Here is a 21,276-nt window from a genome sequence, read left to right on the forward strand (position 1 = left end):
ACTGCAAGTGTTAGCCTTCTAGATTGCCAAAATATTTCTCAATCCATACATGTAAGAAAAAATTACGTTACGAAGTACTCCCTCTACCTCAATTTGATCGTCATCTAAATTTTTGATATTTTTTAAATGATCATCTAACAAAATACTTATTTGTTATTTGTGCAAAGAGTAAATTTGCATCGCGAAATGCCCTAAATGCATTCAACTAATCAATATTATTTTCTATTGGTTTAACCCATGCAATATTTAAAGTGTTAATTAATTTTTGTTGAACACGACGGGACACCTTGATTGATGAGGATTAATATCAGAATGATGGATGTTTTGGTGCCTTTTGCTTATGGGATAATCAAATTGGGATGGAGAGAGTACAAACCAAATCGATCACATAAGCACAAAACAAATACTGCAAATGCGGAAGACACATATTTCACATTTGTGTGGTTAATATTGCAACAATCAAAATATCTATGTTGAAATCATTTTTTTCACAAATATTAGGCTGCCTTCTAACCTGGTTAAGATGAAAATTAAGTGTAGACACACAAAACAAGAAAACCATTAGCGCATAATTTATTGAGTTTTAATTATTTCAAACTAAAAAAATCATTTGAATTTTAAATCAACATCAACTTCTATATATAATTTTTTTACACGAAATATATCGTTTAGCGGTTTAAAAAACGAGCTAACGAAAACCGAGGTAAATTATGTCAATCATAATATTGGAACTAAAACTATGAGTCTATGACAACTCTCTTAAAAAAAAAACTAGAACTAAACAGCTTCTTTAATTTGAAAGCAAGCAAGGAGAGAATTGGAGAATGACACTTCTGCAAGTTAGGAGTAAAATTATAATGGTATGGTTCCAAATTACTTTTTTTTTCCTGTCCTCTCCTCGTCTCTCTCTCCCCAACCTACTCTCTTCTCCTGCAGTCCAGCTCTCGGTTCCTTGCTCCTCCAAGTCTCCGTCGGATCCATCCTCCCCTACCCCGCGAAACCCTAGCCTCCCGAGCCCCTCGCCGCCGGCGGATGGCGACGGCTTGATCGGCCCTGGACACCCGCCCCGCCTCGCCTCGCCTCTGCCTCTCCCCGCTCCCCCCGCGCATCTGATGTTCCTCTCCCGCATCGTCCTCCGCGACCTGGACTCCATCGACTCCCCCGCCGCCTCCATGGCGTCCTCCAAGAAGCTGGTGACGCGTGACGAGTGGGAGCGGAAGCTCCGCGACGTCAAGATCCGCAAGGAGGACATGAACCGCCTCGTCATGAACTTCCTCGTCACCGAGGGCTTCGTCGACGCTGCGGACAAGTTCCGCGTCGAGTCCGGCACCCAACGTATCTAATGCCGCGCGTACCCCGCCGTCGCACGCTCATCTGTTCCCCTGCTGGGGTTTCATGGATTTCTTTTTTAGTGAACTTTTTTTTTTGGTGTCCCTTTTGCAGCGGATATTGACCTGGCCACCATCACGGATCGGATGGAGGTGAAGAGAGCGGTGCAATCAGGGAATGTTCAGGAGGCCATCGAGAAGATTAACGATCTTAATCCCACGGTTCGATTCCATTACTTACTCTAGCAATTTTTGTGCCACCTCGAAATCTCGAATGTTGAACTGCCTTTGGTGGTGACGGTGGAGGGGCAGCAATGGTGTTGCAGAATTGGGTTCTACCTGAGATAAGAATGTCATAGTAGCCTTTGTTGTTGTTTAGTAATGCTAGTTTTGGTGCTTCCCTGGGGTATGAGAATTGGACAACGAGAAGGATGGTTGTTTCTTTCTGAAATTTAGAGGGCCAGCTAGTTTTGGAATCGAGGGCAAAGTCCTTGACCTTGTCCGTGTTTTCTGTGCTTGGCGTCTTTCGATGATTAATGAATACTGTTTATTTATTGTATTGTGGGAATTAAGTAGAGATGATGGACCACTTGATTTGTCAAATTGGATTTTGCCAACTGGTTATTTGTTCTTGCCTCTTGTCAATAACTAGGTTAGTGCTCCTCTTGTCAATAACTAGGTTAGTGCTGTCTAGTTAAACACATGCCCAAATTTTAGTTTCCTTTTCTGGGTCTAAGGATTATTGTGGTGTATTTTATTTGACAAGTTGTTTATATTTTGGAATCATGAAGCTTATTCAATTTTCAAACATGCCAAATTTTTTTTATTCAATTGGACGGGGAGAAATTGGAAAAGTGAATAACCTTGAACTATGCGAACTATTCTTCCCTGTTTTTTTTTTTTTTTTTTTTTTTTTTTTTTTTTTGCTTTACATGCTAGTTTTCTGCGATAAGTTTGGGAACATTTAACTTAATTGGAACTGATTTTGGTGAGCTCCTGACATAAATCATAAAGTTCAGACTTGAGCACTATAGTGTTATTGTTCAGAGTACTGACGTGATCCCCAAGGATCTAACATATTTTCATAAATATCCTGTAACACATTGGAACAAAATGTCTCTTGCTCTATTCACCGTTAAAATCTTCACAGTTTCTTTTTTCAATGTCCCTTTTAAGTTCATCAATCCAATGATGTTGCTCCATTGACTCCTCGGTACCGAGGTGTGTCTACTGTGGTAAATGGCAGCTCTGATCATGTTATTTGGGAAAAAAAGACTCAACAGATTGGTCATAAATACTTTTTTTAGTATTTTACTCCTTTCTTTAAACAACTCAGAAAATATCTACGGGAATCCAGAAATTACATACGTGGTTGATTGACGAACTGTTCATATCGACAGTATTGGCCATCATGTGATGTGCAATCAAATCTTCTCCAAGTTTGACAGTTTATGTACCTTAAAAGAGCACCTAGAAGCCTTGTGAAACAACACCTTAAATCAAAAGTCATTCTCTTAATGCTGTATGTTCTGCTGCGATGAATTTTGTAAATTAACAGGAAGAGTTCTTTAACTTCTGATTCTTCATCCTGACTTAACTTCCCATGTGCAGATTCTGGACACAAATCCCCAACTGTACTTTCATCTGCAACAACAGAAGCTAATAGAATTGATTCGTGCGGGAAAAATAAATGAAGCTTTGGAGTTTGCACAAGAAGAACTCGCTCCAAGAGGCGAAGAAAATGTAGTTTTCTCAATATTTGCTACTTCAGTTCTGATTCAGCAGTTCAAATCACCTAATTAAAATGTTAGAGAGATTTCTTTGAATAGTTCTGTTAACATCACACTTTGCTGTGACTTTTGGTTCTTTTCTTTTTATTCTGCAGCAAGTCTTTCTTGAAGAAATAGAGAAAACTGTAGCACTTTTGGTTTTTGAAGATATAAAGAACTGTCCATATGGGGAACTATTGGATGTTTCCCAACGATTGAAGACCGCAAGTGAAGTTAATGCTGCCATTCTTACAAGCCAAAGTCATGAGAAAGGTTAGCACATGTGCTTTGATATAGTATTCATATTGAGACCTAATATCACTTGGTTATGTTATCATGTATCTACATTGCAATACCAGTTTTGTGCCTATAATAAGTTTTCATTACTTAAATAAATAAAGATCCACAAGTGTAAATCTTAATCAGGAAATGAGAATGCACAGAATGTGGGGTGCCTGTTCTCATTTTATACATTGAAACAAATGAATCACCCATTTATGTGGGATTTTCTGCCACGTTAAAAACAACAAAGGCTTAACTGAAAATCTTTCAGAGACTAACCACAAAGTTACTAATAATACTGACAAGAATGGGTTGAAGAAAGGGCACTTTGCAGTGTGGTACTAACAGATCTATCTATTTTGATGATTTTAAGATATAGTGATCAGATTTGCACTAGATTTCAGTTTTGTTGCTCATTGATTATATTTTTTTTCTTTTTTACAATAGAGTTGAAGTTGATATACTGTTTGGAACTTGGAATCAATAAAATGCTGGTCCGGAATGTGACTTTTACTGAAGTTATTTTGTATATGTTTCCCACATAATGCAGATCCAAAGCTCCCTAGCCTTCTAAAGATGTTAATTTGGACTCAAAACCAACTGGACGAAAAGGCAGCATATCCACGAATCAACAATTTCTCCACTGCCGCACTTGAAGATCCAGCGATTTGAGGCCGCTCGGGAGGGGATGGCTAAAGAATGTAGGCACCATACCATGACTGTTTTCACACATTGTACTTCCTGGATCTGTTGTGCTCTTCACCTGCAAGGCTGCAACAGTGAATCCAGTGCTTTCTTCGGTCTTTGATCTCAAATGCAAAAAACGTGGAATCAGAAAAAAAAATCGCTCGTGTTGTACATGATGTAGAAGATGTTCATCACATTTTAATCTGTGAAAAATGTTCGATTTGATTTGAGTTCATTCAACATCTTTTGTCGAACCTTTCACTTCTATTACACGAAATGTTCTTCCCAGATAATACTTTGGCTGTTTGGCAAGATGACGCTCATCATGTTGTCCTTGCGATTTCAGAATTGCTTACGAATTTGAAAGAAACCAAAGTTTCACTCAAATCGCCCAGCGAAAAATTGTTTCACTCATTGGGGTATTCTCCCATGAGGGTCCTCTGCGGTACTGCTCACTGACATGTGAGCCCCTAGACCCTCGGGTCCACATGTCAGTGACATCAGTACTGCAGAGGATCAGAATTGCTTATAAAGGTACATACCTCCTTATGATTGAAATATACTTTTTTTTAATGGAGTTATCAAAACTAATTTTTAAGGTTGGAATAAGGTTAAAAACTCATCTTTGTTAATATTGTTGAATTTTTATTTTACTTTAAGTACATGTATTAGTCAGCTGATATATACCTCATAATTAGCAATATGTAGTATATATACCTCCGTATACTTTCTCAGAATCAGAAAAGCTTCGTCATTATCGATCTAAATTTATTTTCTAATCAATCTAGTTTCTTTAGCACTAAAACAATTGGAAGGATGGGAGAATACCTCTTCACTCAAATGACTTGCTTTTCGCGCTTCTGGATCAATCCCTTTATAGGAGTTTCCTGCTGTGACCATGCGTAGCAATGGCGTCGCGCTCGCGCGCCGTCTCCTCCGGCTTCACGAAGGCGCCGACCTTCTCCGTCACCACCGCGTCGCAGCTCCACGACGCCATCGACCGCCTCCTCCCGCGGCTACGCGGCGACCCGTCCCTCGCCCCCGCCGCGCGCGCGCTCGCCGCGGCAGCCACCGCCTCGCTGCCGCCCTCCACCGTCCTCTCCAACCGCCTCCTCCACCTGCTCTCCTCCCACCCAGCCACCCTCCCCGACGCGCTCGCGCTCTTCTCCTCCATCGCGGCCCCGGACATCTGCTCCCACAACACCCTCATCTCCGCGCTCTCTCGCTCCCCGCGCCACCTCCCCTCCGCGCGGGAGCTGTTCGACCGAATGCCCCAGAGGGATCACTTCGCCTGGTCCGCCCTCGTCTCAGGTTACACCCGACACGGCCAGCCCGAGGCCGCGCTCGCGCTCTACCGGCGGATGCAGGAGGAGCCGGGGAACGATGGCGCGGACAACGAGTTCACCGCGTCCAGCGCGCTCGCGGCGGCCGCGGCCGCACGGTGCGGCCGCGCGGGCAGGGAGCTGCACTGCCACGTCGTGAGGAGAGGGATCGACGCCGCCGGCGGCGACGCCGTCCTGTGGAGCGCGCTCGCGGACATGTACGCCAAGTGCGGCCGCGTGGACGACGCGAGGAGGGTCTTCGACCGGATGCCGGTCCGGGACGCCGTCTCCTGGACGGCGATGGTGGAGAGGTACTTCGACGGCGGCCGCGGCGGGGAAGGGTTCAGGCTGTTCCTCCACATGCTGAGGACCCGAGGTGTTCGACCAAACGAGTTCACCTACGCGGGGGTTCTGCGCGCCTGCGCACAGTTCGCCGTCGAGAGCTTCGGGAGGCAGGTGCACGGCCGGATGGCGAAGAGCGGCACTGGAGACTCCTGCTTCGCGGAGAGCGCGCTCCTCCGCATGTACTCCAAGTGCGGCGACATGGGGAGCGCGGTGCGCGTGTTTGAGGCCATGGCGAAGCCGGACTTGGTGTCGTGGACGGCGGTGATCTCCGGCTATGCGCAGAACGGGCAGCCGGAGGAGGCGCTGCGCTACTTCGACATGTTCTTGAGGTCTGGAATTAAGCCTGATCATGTCACTTTTGTTGGTGTTCTGTCAGCGTGTGCTCATGCCGGCCTGGTCGACAAGGGCCTCGAGATCTTCCATTCGATTAAGGAACAGTATTGCATTGAGCACACTGCTGATCATTACGCTTGCGTGATCGATCTCCTAAGCCGGTCAGGCCAATTTGAGCGAGCAGAAAAGATGATAGGTAATATGGCAGTGAAACCTAACAAGTTCCTATGGGCGTCCTTGCTTGGTGGCTGCCGGATTCACAAGAATGTTGGCTTGGCAAGGCGGGCAGCAGAAGCATTGTTCGAAATAGAACCCGAGAATCCAGCAACTTATGTAACTCTGGCAAATATTTATGCCTCGGTTGGTCTTTTTGATGAGGTTGAGGATGTCAGAAGAATCATGGAATCAAAGGGTATAACCAAAATGCCGGCCTCAAGTTGGATTGAAGTTGGGAGAAGAGTTCATGTGTTCCTAGTTGGTGATAAATCGCATCCTAAAGCTGATGAAATCTATGCACTTCTGAAGAAGCTGTATGTGAAAATGGTGGAAGAAGGGTATGTGGCGGACATTGAATTTGTTCTCCATGATGTCGAAGATGAGCAGAAGGAGCAGGACATTGGCTACCACAGCGAGCGGCTTGCTGTTGCATTTGGGATCATTGCCACTCCGGAGGGTTCCCCGATCAAGGTTTTCAAGAACCTGCGCATTTGCGGGGACTGCCATGCTGCTATTAAGCTCATATCGCAGATTGTGCAGAGAGATATCATTGTTAGGGACTCGAATAGGTTCCATCACTTCAAGGACGGGATATGTTCTTGCAGAGATTACTGGTGACCCGCACACTGCATATATGAAGTAGTTTTGTCTCCCGATTGGAGCTACTATTACTCTTTGTACGGCTAATGTTAATATGCGGCAGCAACTGATCTGACCAAAGGTTTTCACTGGTTCGAGTGATTAAGTTCTGGAAAAGAAATTCCTTGTCAGGCTGACCCTAGGTAAACGGTCTCACCTTTTATCATTCGTGCCTATCCTGATGAAAGTTTATGTTATGTACGTTCGCTTTATTTTATTAACATATCCTGTAAATATGTTCATTTTTTGTTTGATTGTTGATTGGGGGTTAGTAATAAAGCAATAGAATTGAAGGGGTGAAATTTTGTGATATTTTAACTGATCGTCCAGCTTCACAATTTCCCATTGCCTGCACATGATATCTTACTGAACAAAGTTGACATATGAGTGGGTGCAGGAACAGCATGGTGCTCTCAAATAGAAAAGGGAAAATACATATAACTCTGCTACCCATGGTGACTCAGTCACCTCGATTCTAAAATTTTCATCTAAAATAAATCACCAAATGAACTACAAAGCAAATTCATGAGAGCGTTTAGCTAAGGCATCTTAACTTACATGGTCTAGTCTGTACAATGCATTGGATTCGATGAATGTAAAATCTGTTATTACTAACACAAACTGACCTTACCATGAGTACAGTCATCATGCTTTCTTGTATCTGTATCTCATTGCACAACCAGTGAAAACCAGTAAATTCACAAAGTTGATCCCAGCAATCAATGAAAAGAACCGATCTAGGTGGCCTTCATTCAGGTTATCTGGGATCCATCCAGGATCCCCTCCTTGAGTTGTAAAATATGACACCAAGGTTAATATGATTGAGCTTAAATAGCTCCCCAGTGAGACTGTTACAAGCGCAAATGCACTACACAAACTCCTCATGGCATCAGGGGCTTCATTGTAGAAGAACTCAACCTGACCTATGGCAGCAAAGACCTCAGCAGCGCCAACCAAGAAATACTGCGGTATTTGCCAAAGAATGCTCATCGGAACAGCAACATCCTCATGAATAAGACCTTCAGATCTGGCGATCCCTAAACGCCTCAACTCAACAAGAGCTGCAGATAGCATTGCAAGGATGGAGAGGGCTAATCCGATTCCAATCCGCTGTAACTCAGAGAAACCCTTCTCCCTTCCAGTGAACTTTCTAGCTATTGGCACAAGCACACGGCCATAAAACGGAATCCAGATGATGACACTGATGACATCAAAAGTTGAGAGGGATGCAGGAGGGACAATGAAAGATCCAACTCGCTTGTCAAGAACCATTCCCTGCTCTATGAACATAGAAGAGTTGTGAGCATACACCGCGTTGAATATAATAGTAGTGGCCCAAATGGGAAACATTCTGATTAGAATTTTCAGTTCTTCCACCTGGGTGACAGTGCATAGCCTCCACGGATTTGTAAAGGAGTCACTCTTGGCATCATCAGATGAGATGATGGCAGCCTTGTCAAAGAATCTGTATAACAAAAAGTAATTTCAGTCAGACAAGAAAACACAATATATTATATTGTCTAAAAAAGTAAAAGAAATGTGTCTGTAAAGCAAGCCACCTACTGACATATATTGCTTGTGCTACCCTGATATTTTCAGTCATTATACAAATATACCTCTAATGGTCCCATATTAATTATAGGCACCAGTAATAGTAATTATAAGTAGACTTATAAGAATTGCATGCCATGGACAAACTACTAATATACTACTAGCGTTCTGCTGTATGGCCTTATCCATATTCTTTTTGTTGCATTTAGTATTTAATTTCCACCAATCCCAAAATGGAACAGTACAAGAAGGTAGTGTATCAGTTTTATGTATACATCCAACTGCAAATGGCTGGTGTTGTCCCCATCCAGACTTTCCTCCTTTTTTCTTTGTAACAGAATGAATAAAAGTGAGACAATGATGCATTGCAAAAATCCAGGAATTACTCAAGTTCACTTGTGTGCTCCAGCTTCCGGCTTCCCTCAATCGCTGAAGTCTGGCCATCAACCTCATATAAAAGAGATGTATCATGTGGCACTTCAGTGTGCCACTTACGGAATGCTGCAACAACAACCTGACACACTCTTGTAAGAGGGCTTCCACCAGGTTTCTGAAATCTGTACATATTTGAGGCAACAAAGAAACTTGCAATCGCTAATGCCATAAATATAGTAGGAATGGCAAATCCTATCCCCCAACCTGAGTTATCTTGTATCCAAACTATAACGGTGCCTGATACAAATGCACCGATATTTATACAGAAGTAAAACCAATTGAAGAAGGAGCCCTTCTTTACTCTGTCTGCTGGATCACTGTCATCAAATTGATCAGCTCCAAAGGATGATACACAAGGTTTGATGCCTCCAGTCCCGAGGGCTATCATATAGAGGCCAGAGAAAAATACACCATACTGGAGTAAGCTTGCTTCTGGACAAATAGATCCTGAACATTTAGGCGGCTGCAGAGCTGGAACTGATGCTGACAGCGTCAAAGCAACCAGACCCTTCAGTAAAAAAGTTCAGAAATTATCCATGTTTCAGATATGAAATTATTTTGAAAAGATCAGTTCAGCACATGGTGCAAGTGCACCGAAGTAGGTAATATCTAATATCTTCTATAGCAATAGGCTTGTACTTACAATAAAATAAATTGCTGAGAAAGCAGCAATAGTCCAGTACTTTCCCCAGTAAGAATCTGCTAGGAGGGCACCAATGAGGGGTGTTAGGTAGCATGTCCCCTGCCAAGTTGTAACATTTCTTGCAGCTTCAAGGTTGCCTTGATGAAGATTTGTTTTCAGATAAGTAACTAGGTTCTTTGCAATACCATAATAGGCCAGTCTCTCACAGCATTCATCCCCTGTCACCAAACTAGCATTTCTGAAACTTCAAAGCTACTCATTGCAGAACAGATAAAAATGTGCACAGCATTTTTCAATTGATCTGTAAAGTATGCTATCTGGTACTTCGACCAGCATTTCTTTTGTGTTGTATATCACCAAAATATTTTGGCAAAAGGTAAATACAGGATTGTACGATTCAAAACCATATAGAAGCATTACTCACTAGTGCGAAGAAACAAGGAATTCCTTCAAGTACTGTGCCAAAGTTTTATGGGATATGCTATGCATCTTTAACAAATTACCTAGGATGAAAAAACATGCACGCCAATTTCCAGTGGCATGCTTTAATGCAGGGCGCCCTTTGATATCAACAGATCCATCTCCGGTGTAAAGATTAGCATCCTGCTAAGAAAAAAAACCATTTCAGTCTGAACCACCTAACGAGATCTGAAAGGCAACAAGTTGCATCCCTCAAAATGAACAAATAAATGGAAACAAACAAAGAGAAGTCAAATCAATCTTCGAAAGGAAAACTTCAAAAATTTGGAATTGCCACTTCAGTATTTTGGATGGGTTGATTCTCTTTCTTTTTTTTGCTGGCAAGGAAGTGAATCAAATTAACAACACCATATTTGATCAGAAAAAAAAAATCCAACATCATATAATCCGGAGTTCAAGAGATAGCACCAAATACATAGGAGGCGCCTACAAATCGGGCGCCCGATTTTTTTTTTGTCTAAAATCGGGCATTGTTTCACCAAGTAGATCGAAAATGTTTCAGTAAATAGATCGAAAATGTTTCAATCTTTTAAAATACTGAAACACAACCAAATCACCTCATGAAACATTTTGCTACAACATACTTCCTCCGTTTCACAATGTAAGTCATTCTAGCATTTTCCACATTCATATTGATGTTAATGAATCTAGACATATATATCTATATAGATTCATTAACATCAATATGAATATGGGAACTGCTACAATGACTTACATTGTGAAACGGAGGGAGTATGAAACAACGGTTTCTAAAAAATCGGACGTTGTTTCACCCTATACAAAAACAATGTTCTAGCAAATAGCGAAAGAATGTTTCAATTCTTAAAAAAAAGTGAAACACGGTCAGATCGCTAGATGAAACAATTTGGTTCAACGTATGCAACAAACGATTTAAAGCCATTGCAACACTTAAATCCCATGTACATCAACAAACCACGTGTCCATCAAAATGAAATTATTAAACAGTATTAAAAATCCACTGCAACATTTGATCCATACATAGTGAAACATCATGAGTAAACTAGCTGAAACATTGTTGGTGGAACAAAAAATGAAACGGATCCCCCTTAATAGGGCGTTTCCGTTATATCCGGGCGGCCGTTGCAACCGGTGCACGTGGTGGGGGTGCGGAGGCGCGAGCGCGGGGCGCCGATTTTTTTCTCCCCAATCGTGCGCACGACGCGGATGATTCACGAAATACATGTGTTAACTGTTTAGCAGAAGAAATTTGTTGCTACCCTAGCTTTGATCAATAATCAGCTTAATCTTTCACAGACCTTCAGAAGGGTGAAGTACACCTACATACTTCAGAACCAGACAAGCAAAACGGAACACACACACACACACACACACACAGAAGACTTAATGTCATTAACAGCTTTAAGGCCTTATCTTACAGTCTCTGGTTTCAGTTGTGACTCAAGAGAATCGGTTCCTAAATCCCCATGCTTCTATTTTCCTCAAGTAAAAGAAAACAGAGCCAGCTACCATAAAGAGGCGAATCAAGCGTGACGTACTAACCGGGATAAACAGCTTATCCTGAGGGGAAAAAACAGAGAAAATATAACATTTTTACCTGAGGAAGAAGAAGGAGCGGTTCTTGATCACCACCCTCTTCTCGCACCTGCAATCGCCTATCTTCTGCTGCCTCTTCCATGGAGGGGGGGGGGGGGGGGCTCGTCCCGGGGACGGAAGCAGCTGGAGCAGATCAAGAAGCTATACAGGAGCAATGGATTGCCCCCATCTGAGTAGAGTTTTGCGACCGCAGGGGAGCAGGTGGACTTCGGCACTTCGGATGGATCAGAGATTGAACTGATGATTGGTGAATGCAGTAAACTACTGTCACGTTTTGCATAAAACCCCTGCATTTTGGTTGGATTTTGATTTGAGAGTTTTTTTTTTTTTTTTTTTGGAACTGGGAGTGCTGGTTGGATTAGGAAATGCAATATACTCCCTCGGTTCCACATTAATAAAACGTTCTGGGTTTGTGCAGTTTGATCGTTTGGTTTACAGCTAATAAGCTGTAAAATAACTTAATCAGCAATAAAAGATAATTTAAGGGTATTTATATATATATATATATATGTCCTTAGCAATTAAAAAACGGAAATGCTAAATACCGGTATCCCGTTGGACTCGGTCGAGACGGGACATGTTCTTTCAGGGATCACCAGATATCATAGCACCAGGTATCTGAGTACATCCCCAGGCCGGGCCCACTTACATCTGATAGCTTTCATAGGTCATAGACTGCCCTCGTAGACCAACACATGTCTTTTCTGTACACTTTGTCCTCACTCGTAGTCTCCACCAACAACAGATTCTTCACGTCCCCATTTCTCTCATTCCTTTTTTTCATCCATGCCATATTGTAACACATGTCTTTTCTGCACACTTTGTGCTCACTCGTATGCACCCGGGAAGAATTTCCCGGTCGGTCACCCATCCCAAATTGCTCCAGGCCAAGCACGCTTCCCATCCCAAATTGCTCCAGGCCAAGCACGCTTAACCCTGGAGTTTTTTGGAGATTGGCTTCCGGAAAAAAAGTTGCAACTTATTGATATGAGTATTCTATTAATCCTATTAAGCCCTAGGCCGGGATGTTACACCCTCACCCCCTTAAGAGAGATCGACGCCCCCGTCGATCAACCCTAGGCCAGGAACGTCCTCTCTTGGCCACGTCCATGTGTCCAGTGCCAGCGCCCGTGAAACCGCGAGAGTCGGCTCTGATACCTTTGATACCATTTTGTAACGTCCCGCCTCCCCCAGGCCGGGCCCACTTACATCTGGTAGCTTTCATAGATCATAGACTGCCCTCACAGACCAACACATGTCTTTTCTGCACACTTTGTCCTCACTCGTATGCACCCGGGACCCGGGAAGAATTTCCCGGTCGGTCACCCATCCCAAATTGCTCCAGACCAAGCACGTTTAACCCTGGAGTTCTTTGGAGATTGGCTTCCGGAAAAGAAGTTGCAACTTGTTGATATGAGTATTCTATTAATCCTATTAAGCCCTAGGCCGGGATGTTACACATATACATCGATTTCCTAATTTTGATTTTCCTTTCTCCATTTTTGCGATTTCTAGGTTTCGTTGAATCCCTAACCTGTGGATGCGACTCCTCATATCTCATCCAAAATTGAAATCGAAGTAATCTAAAACTCCCCATTTTTGTGTGTATTTGTTCATTCACATGGGGTGTTTGCAACAGAGGCGAGGATGTGTGTGTATATATGCTAAATCATATGATACTTGCAGCAAAATGTTAAAATCATTTGGATTTTTGCTTTGAAATGATGTGATTCTTTGGTTCAACTGATCTAATATTCATCATTAAAATGATATTTTCTTTATTCTTTCACCTTTTCAATAATCTCTTGTTACATCTCCAATTAACAAAATCAGTTGATTTAGCCAATGAAACCTGCAGGAAACCACTGTACATCTCCTAAAGTATCACCTATGAAACCTGATGATACCGGACATGATACTAAAGAGGATCATGATACCTCCCCGATTTCATAAGATCCTACTCAAGTATCATCTGTGAAATCCACAGGAAACTACTGTACCAGACATGATACTAGACATGATCATGTGATACTTCACAAGTATCACATATAATGATACTTTGAGGATCATATATCATGATACCTGGGTAGGATCATGTGATACTTCACAGGTATCACACGAATCTACTAAAGTATCATCTGTGAAACTCATAGGGATCATGTTACCAGACATGATACCTAAGCAGGATAATGCGATACTACACAGGTATCACACATAATGATACTTTGAGGAGGATGATCCTCCTAGGGTATCATCTCTGAAACCTTATGATACCAGACATGATACAGAGGAGGATCATGATACCTCCCAGGTATCACATGATCCTCCCAAAGTATCACCTATGAAACCTGATGATACCGGACATGATATTAAGGAGGATTATGATACCTCCCAGGTTTCACAAGATCCTACTCAAGTATCATCTGTGAAACCCACAGGAAACCACTGTACTAGATATGATACTGGATAAGATCATGTGATACTTCACAAGTATCACACATAATGATACTTTGAGGATCATGTATCATAATACCTGGGTAGGATCATGTGATACTTCACAGGTATCACACGAACCTACTAAAGTATCATCTGTGAAACCCACAAGGATCATGTTACCAGACATGTTACCTAAGTAAGATCATGCGATACTACACAGATATCACACATAATGATACTTATCACATGATCCTCCTAGGGTATCAACTGTGGAAACCTAATGATACCGGACATGATACAGAGGAAGATCATGATCCTCCTAGGGTATCAACTATAAGTTTTATACTGTCTATAGAAGCATTTCATGGATAACTTATCAATAATTTACCTGTAGTCTATTGCATCTCTGTACCACTAGCTTCAACACTTGTTTCTGACTTCTTTTTACCGCCTGAATTATTGAGGAAATAATTCAGCGCTTCTCTATACATCTACTATTTGTTGTCACAACTGACTCACTAGCCACAAACACACTAGCAGAACGTGTACACAAAGGGGATTCACTCGGGGGGGCATCACTTTTTTTTATTCTCCCTGGGCATCAAAAGAAATCGCACAAAACAGGGAGCAATGTTCCATCAGACATTTCCTCGAATACATTGCATGCACAAAATAGCTATAACAGAGAAGTGGCTTCAGAATTCTTACACAGGGTAGTCGGCGTTGAAACGCAGGCTGATGTTGAGCTCACATCACACTTGTAGCAGAATCAATTGAGGAGGTAGGAGCAAAGGAGCTGACGAAATCAACTGAAATTGCTGGATTGTAGAGGAAATCGCAGACGGCATGTGTGCCGGCAGAATCAACCGAGGAATCGCTGAGTTGTAGAGGAAATCGACAGACGGCGTGTGCAACGGTGAAATGAACCGAGGAATCGCGCACGGAGGCGCGCGATTCCGAGGAGGATTCGCTAGGATGCGGAGGAAAAACTGGGGGCAACGCTCGCACCGGCGGAAGGAAGCGCGGAGGTGCGTGATTCCGAGGAGGATTCGCCGAGATGCAGAGGAGCCGGCGGACGATGCTCGCCTCGGTGGAAGGAAGCGAGAAATCGCGTGCGATTCTGAGGAGGTTTCGCTGGGATGCGTACAAGCCGGCGGATGGCAATCACTGGTCGTTCTCCTTTTTTTTGCAACGCTCGCATGTGGTGATACTGTAGTTTCAGAATCATCCCGTTTTTGAACGGGATTTCGGTATGTAGCAGCCCCTTAAAAAAATACTAAAAAAACCCTTAAAATCAACTCCAAAATTAAGTTTGATTAAACGTATTTGCGTTGAAATATTTTGATTAAACCGAGTTCAAGAAGCTCAAACTCAAGAAGCTCACCGGCGACGCATGGTGGCCTGATGGGCAATCTGTCACAGGATGCAAGTTGGCACTTCTGATTAGTCATATTCAGTCAAATCCAAATAAAATACCTATACTAGCCAAGCACGTGTAACGTGCCAAATATCCTTTCAGTTTCAGCAAACAGTACACATGGTTTATTTATTCTGATTTCTGACAGGAAAACAAACAGATCAATTATGTCTGCAATAGAAAATGTTTGGAGGGGAACAACATGCTTTCATATGAAAATAAACTGACTAGCAAAAGCAAGAAGAAGATTGTTTTTTTTCCCATTCTCCAAGTAATATTATGTACCAGTACCACTGAGGAGAATCAATGTACATATACAAGAGATTATTCAGTATTTTTTGAGATAAAATATATACATACAATTTGCTGTACAATAAATTCCTTTGTCCAAGTAATATTGCTCTATGAAGGCTGACATTAAATTGCAGCTGCTTTCTTGCACTTGTATTGCTGTGCATAGTAGACGAAAAGAAGAAGATTCAGAAAACTAAGGCCAGCTATGAGCCAGAAAAAGCGGTCAAGATGGCCTTCATTCAAGTTATCAGGGATCCAACCCGGATTATCATCTCGAGTTGTAAAATATGAAACCAGGGTCAGTATGAATGAACTAAGATAGCTTCCAAGCGACACCGTAACAAGAGCGAAAGCGGAGCACAAGCTTCTCATGGAATCTGGAGACTGGTTGTAGAAGAACTCGGCTTGGCCAATGGCTGTGAACACCTCACCAATACCAACCAACAAGTATTGAGGCGCTTGCCAAAGAATGCTCATGGGAACAGGTACCTTACTATGGATCAGATCTTCTGACCTTGCAATCTCCAGACGCTTAATCTCAACCAATGCTGCAGTTGCCACTGCAGTAGTAGCCACAAACAGACCAATTCCCATTCGTTGAAGCTCCGAGAAGCCTCTCTCTTTACCAGTCAGTCTACTTGCTATCGGCACAACGAAAGTTTCGTAGATTGGGACCCAAACAACAATGCTGATAACATCCAAGGATGACAGAGTGGCTGGCGGAATTTTAAAGGATTCAATTTGATTGTTGAGGGCCATCCCTTGTTCTATAAACATTGATGAATTTTGAGCACATACAGTGAAGAACACAATGCCAGTTGCCCAGATTGGAAACATCCTCATTAATATTTTAAGCTCTTCAACCTGTGTGATAGTGCAAAGTCTCCAAGGATCATGAGAACCACCACGTTCATTCGACAAAATGACGGCAGCTTTGTCAAGGAAACTGTGAAGAAAAGATAACATATTAAGTAAGAGTGCATCTCAGTCTGTGCATCTGCACTACCGATACACAAATCTTGTGTTACATTACCTGTCATGACTCTGAAAAAAGGTCATTGTGTCCAGGAAGTTCCAAGACACAAACTTGCAAGATGTGAATGTCCGACTCAGACCAAAATAACATATTTGTGTCCATGCCGACTTTGTTACATAATAACACTTTTTAGACTAAATTAATTTTATGTACTTTTTCAAAAAGTATTTTTTTAATCTAGTAATCTAAACTACATGTCACCATTTGGTTGTTTTCTCCCCATTTCTTTGAAAATTGGGTAGGAACTCTGGCATTCAGTTAAGAATGAGATGCACAATCAAGTCAATTTTAGCATTTGAACCCATTTGAACCCGGGTGGATGGGGAGGTTAAACAACCTCCTCATAGCATTTGTTTCTTTAAGGAATAGTACCATGTTAATGAAGCAAATATACCAAGGTGGCCAAGAAAAATACCTGAATTCACTACTATGTTCCAGCTTACGACTCCCCTCAATTGCAGAAGTCTTACCATGAAGCTCATAAAGAACAGAACTATCAACCGGCAAATCAACATTTCTCTTGTGGATGGCTGCAATAACCACCTGGCATACTCTTATAAGGGGGCTTCCTCCAGGTATCTGATATCTATATCTCTGAGAACCTATAAAAAAACTTCCAATAGCTAAGGCAATGAAGATAGTAGGAATTCCAAATCCAATTCCATATCCACAGTTTTGTTGTACCCAAATAAGAACTGTGCCAGATATCAAAGAACCGATGTTTATAGCAAAATAAAACCAATTGAAGAAAGCACCCTTCTTTGTTCTCTCAACTGGATCAGTGTCATCAAATTGATCAGCACCAAAGGATGAAACACATGGCTTAATACCTCCAGACCCTAAAGCAATCATGTATAGTCCAACAAAGTATATCAGATACTGAGGCACGGTTGGTTGTGGACAAAAGGACCCAAAACATTGAGGAGGTTGAAGAGAAGGAACCAATGCTGAAAATGTCAATGCTGCCATCCCCTTCAATTAAATTGACATTGAGGAGCCGTTAGCACATGTTATCAACAGAAATGAGTGTGTAAATAATATAACAGATTCACAACCTGGACAAGTAGGTTTTCAATTGATGTATCATGCCAGTATGTATCAAGCTGGTGATTGCTAAGGTCACCATTATGCATGTGATCATAATATTATTATGAGATAAGCTTTATGTCTGCCCTCATTTTCCCTGTTTATAGTTAACCTTCCATTCATGAATAAACTACAATGCAGAAAACATCTACTATAATTATTTGGCGCTTAATTCACTAGCACATGCATAGCCAATACAAGTGAACCAATGAAAAAGACAAAATTATATGATATCTCTCCCAGTATGAAAATTTCTCAATATATGCATGTATTTGCATCTTACCAGAAAGTAAATTGTTGAGAAAACAGCAATAGTCTTGTACTTTCCCCAGTATGAGTCTGCTAAGGTTGCTCCAATAAGTGGCGTGAGATAACAAGTTCCTTGCCAAGTTGTAAAGTTCCTTGCTGCAGAGACATTTCCTTCATGCAATCTTGTCGATAGGTAAGTGACCAAACTTTTTGAGATGCCATAGTAGGCCAAGCGTTCGCAAACTTCAGTTCCTACCATGTAAGAAAAGCATTTGCCGATTAATTTTTAACATCAGATAAAAGTGTAAAAAGACTCATGTTTCAGGTATTCAAGACATCAGAACTTTTGATTTAGCATACGTTATTCCACAAACAAATGCTTCACATACATAGAATTGAAAGAAAAAAAAAAGCTATTGCAACTCAAGAATTTTACAAACTAGCGGGAAAAATATAATGTGTTCTGTGAAGTTCATATTAGGTTTGTGATAATCCCGAAGATAATGTTTCAAACTGGATTCTGGCTGAAACCTTACCAAGAATTAGTGAGCATGCCCTCCAATTGCCCGTTTCATGCTTCAAAATAGGTTGACCACTGAAGCCTACAGATCCATCGCCTGTGTAGTCATCAACATCCTACGGAGAGAAGCAAAGTACTAGTTGATTCTAAATTATTCATGTTTTTGTCAAACATGTTTAACGCATTTCACTCCATCAGTTTCAATCAATCTTCAAACCCATCCAAAAAGAAATCAAAACTTAAAAGTTACAGGTCAAAGTAACCATCAGATTTTTCAAGGAAATGACATCAGAGTGCAGACAATCAATCAAATTTCACAGAGAAAATAACTTCCACAAGTAATTTGTACGTGTCAATCCAATAAATCCTCAAAATTGTTGCGTGTTCCAGCATAATACCCAAGGTGCATCAAGGCTCTAAGCAGTACATCAAAAAATGATTGTCTTTATGAGCGGGACCCTGTGGCCTGTGGGCCTCACCTGTCAGTCATCACTGCGCCTCTAGAGTCTAGACCTTCACCTTCCCCGTTCCCCTTTCTCTACTCACGGCCATCGTTTTGCAACCGACTAATCGAAGTGTCACACGCCAATCTGACCAAGCTCTACGCGATCCCAAGAATCCAAGAACTGAGCAATCGAGCTGTCCATCATTTTCCCCCTCCCTTTTCTCACGATTTCTTTGCTAGGCCTTTTCTCACGATCCGGGCCAATTTAAGCATTTTCAATCGATCGGAACATAACCAAAACAAGAAACTAAAGAGGATTGGGAAACCCTACGAATCCTCGAATCTTGGTGGAACAAAGAGGGGAAAAAAGAAGTTTATTCTTTTTCGTGTGGATATTGTGGGAGTACCTCCGGCTCTGTCGTCCGCACTATCAAGCTCTGCTGCTCCGCCTCCAGCGACGACCCCATGAATGCACCTTTTGCAGCTCGGAAGGGTTGCTGCACCCTCCACGAAGAAAGGTGTTCAGCTTTGAACTGCTTCTTTGGCAACTCCTGCTGCAAAAGGACTCCCTCCATATTTTAATGCATAACGTCGTTGACTTTTTAACCAACATTTAATCATTCGTTTTATTCAAAATTTTTATACAAATATAAAAATATTTATATCATACTTAAAGAATATTTGATGATGAATCAAGTCACAATAAAAATAAATGATAATTACATAAAGTTTTTGAATAAGATGGATGGTCAAACGTTGGATAAAAAGTCAACAGCATCATACATTAAAATATGAAGTTAGTAGGAATAATCCCAGAGGCCAGAACGCGAGAGCTTGAGACGTTAAAGAAACAGGCTTATCATTTGAGTTTTATGAAGGGGCCTTTCCTCCAACATGATAGGACCCAATTAAAATTGGTCGCCATCTCTCATATGTATCTCTTTGTGAAACCATGTGTGGTTATAGTTCTTTTGTGATGGGAAATTGACAAGTACCGGATGTGCAAGAAGTGTGTGTGTGGACTAACGTTGGTCAGGTTGCGACATCTGTGCCAAGACAACGGTTGTTTGGTTCATGTGTGTGCAGGTGATCGGGGTCGATCTTGGTCAACGGCGGATCGGGACTAGACTCAGGGAGGAGTTGAGGTCCAAAGCGATCAAGGATGCCGGGTGACAAGATTGGACACAAGGTTGCACACGGTGGACGAACACCGTGTGAAAAGGTCTTTGCAACAGGCTTCACAAGGCCAAGTGTGCAAGCATCGGATTCGCGAAGAAATCAGAAGGGACTGTGCAAGTGCATTGCTGCTACAGTACTTGCTGTAGGTAGCATACATGCATGTACACGTACTGTACTTGTGCAAGGAGGAGCTTGCACTGTACTGGTTGCTACTAGCATGGCTCGGTGGAAAAGTCAAGCTAGCTAGCTGTGCATGTGCGCTGTGATTGGTTGGCAGGGAGGCCAAGCCAATCCAGCCGTTCCACGTGGCCCAAGATGGTGAATGGCTCGGCTCGGCAGGCCTGCATCGTCCAAGCAGCGACGGCCCAAGACGGCGGCCCATGGCGCATGGGCTCAGGAGGTGCAGGCAGCTTGCATGCGCAAGGACGCGCGCGGAAAAACCGTACGCGGCAACCCCCGTTTCGCGTGACTCGATCGGAGGCGGGTGCAGGAGCGCGGGACCCACACGCGATTTTGCAAGCGCGCGCGGGAGCGGCTCAGCGGGACGCGTGGCGGCTTCGGGCTGGTTGGGCGCTGGCGAGCGCGCGCTGAGGAAAAGGAGACGGAACGCGCACGACGCGGCTGGGCAACGTGGCAAGTTTGGATTCGTCAAGACGGAGAGCACGCGGATTCATCAGCAAGAAGACCATGTGAGGGTTCGGATCGATGAGGTGGCAATCATCTGGAGCTTTTCCTTTGAGTAGAAGGAACAATGGATGGACCAGATCTGTTCTGAGTTAGGGTTTCGCCCTAGGGGTATTTGAGACAATGTCTTAGGGGTCTTAGGCTATAAATAGAGAGATGGATGCAAGGGTGGAGGTCGCTCCTTTTGGTAATCATTTTGAGATGCTCGGTGAGAGAGTTTCCGTGTGAGTTTGGAGTGTGTTTGCCCGAGAGGCTTTTGTATTAGGATTAGTTTGGAGTGTGTTTGTCCGAGAGATTTTAAGTTTGTGTTAATGTTCCTCTGAAG

The 21,276-nt window shown here is 42.6% G+C and overlaps 4 protein-coding genes across 20 annotated transcripts; 2 read left to right on the forward strand and 2 right to left on the reverse strand.

Moving 5' to 3' along the window:
• Positions 1–914: 914 nt before the first annotated feature.
• LOC4332176 (protein GID8 homolog) lies at positions 915–4,301 on the forward strand. The gene is made up of 5 exons (XM_015774305.3): positions 915–1,335; positions 1,444–1,550; positions 2,940–3,071; positions 3,214–3,370; positions 3,930–4,301. Exons 1-5 carry the CDS (start codon positions 1,113–1,115, stop codon positions 4,049–4,051), a joined length of 741 nt encoding a protein of 246 aa, XP_015629791.1. The 5' UTR covers positions 915–1,112; the 3' UTR covers positions 4,052–4,301.
• Positions 4,302–4,933: 632 nt separating this feature from the next.
• Positions 4,934–7,239, forward strand: LOC4332177 (pentatricopeptide repeat-containing protein At4g37170). The gene has a single exon (XM_015774280.3). It carries the CDS (start codon positions 4,975–4,977, stop codon positions 6,898–6,900), a length of 1,926 nt encoding a protein of 641 aa, XP_015629766.1. The 5' UTR covers positions 4,934–4,974; the 3' UTR covers positions 6,901–7,239.
• A 45-nt stretch (positions 7,240–7,284) lies between these two features.
• On the reverse strand, positions 7,285–15,196 carry LOC9272592 (protein NRT1/ PTR FAMILY 8.3). 17 transcript variants are annotated; one of them, XM_066308659.1, is made up of 8 exons: positions 14,750–15,196; positions 14,430–14,635; positions 11,607–11,842; positions 10,054–10,153; positions 9,551–9,768; positions 8,859–9,415; positions 8,299–8,386; positions 7,285–8,196 (listed from the first exon to the last, which is right to left on the reverse strand). In XM_066308659.1, exons 3-8 carry the CDS (start codon positions 11,685–11,687, stop codon positions 7,567–7,569), a joined length of 1,674 nt encoding a protein of 557 aa, XP_066164756.1. In that variant the 5' UTR covers positions 11,688–11,842; positions 14,430–14,635; positions 14,750–15,196; the 3' UTR covers positions 7,285–7,566. The 17 variants fall into 17 exon arrangements, with proteins under 17 accessions (XP_066164756.1, XP_066164755.1, XP_066164753.1 ...); XM_066308658.1 differs by having other exon boundaries at positions 11,607–11,892; XM_066308656.1 differs by having other exon boundaries at positions 10,054–10,156; positions 14,750–14,905.
• Positions 15,197–15,677: 481 nt separating this feature from the next.
• LOC4332182 (protein NRT1/ PTR FAMILY 8.3) lies at positions 15,678–19,891 on the reverse strand. The gene is made up of 5 exons (XM_015772728.3): positions 19,496–19,891; positions 18,660–18,759; positions 18,158–18,375; positions 17,204–17,760; positions 15,678–16,698 (listed from the first exon to the last, which is right to left on the reverse strand). Exons 1-5 carry the CDS (start codon positions 19,661–19,663, stop codon positions 15,876–15,878), a joined length of 1,866 nt encoding a protein of 621 aa, XP_015628214.2. The 5' UTR covers positions 19,664–19,891; the 3' UTR covers positions 15,678–15,875.
• Positions 19,892–21,276: the final 1,385 nt, after the last annotated feature.

The sequence above is a fragment of the Oryza sativa genome, chromosome 3 (assembly GCF_034140825.1).
Source record: "Oryza sativa Japonica Group chromosome 3, ASM3414082v1".
Lineage (NCBI taxonomy): Eukaryota > Viridiplantae > Streptophyta > Magnoliopsida > Poales > Poaceae > Oryza > Oryza sativa.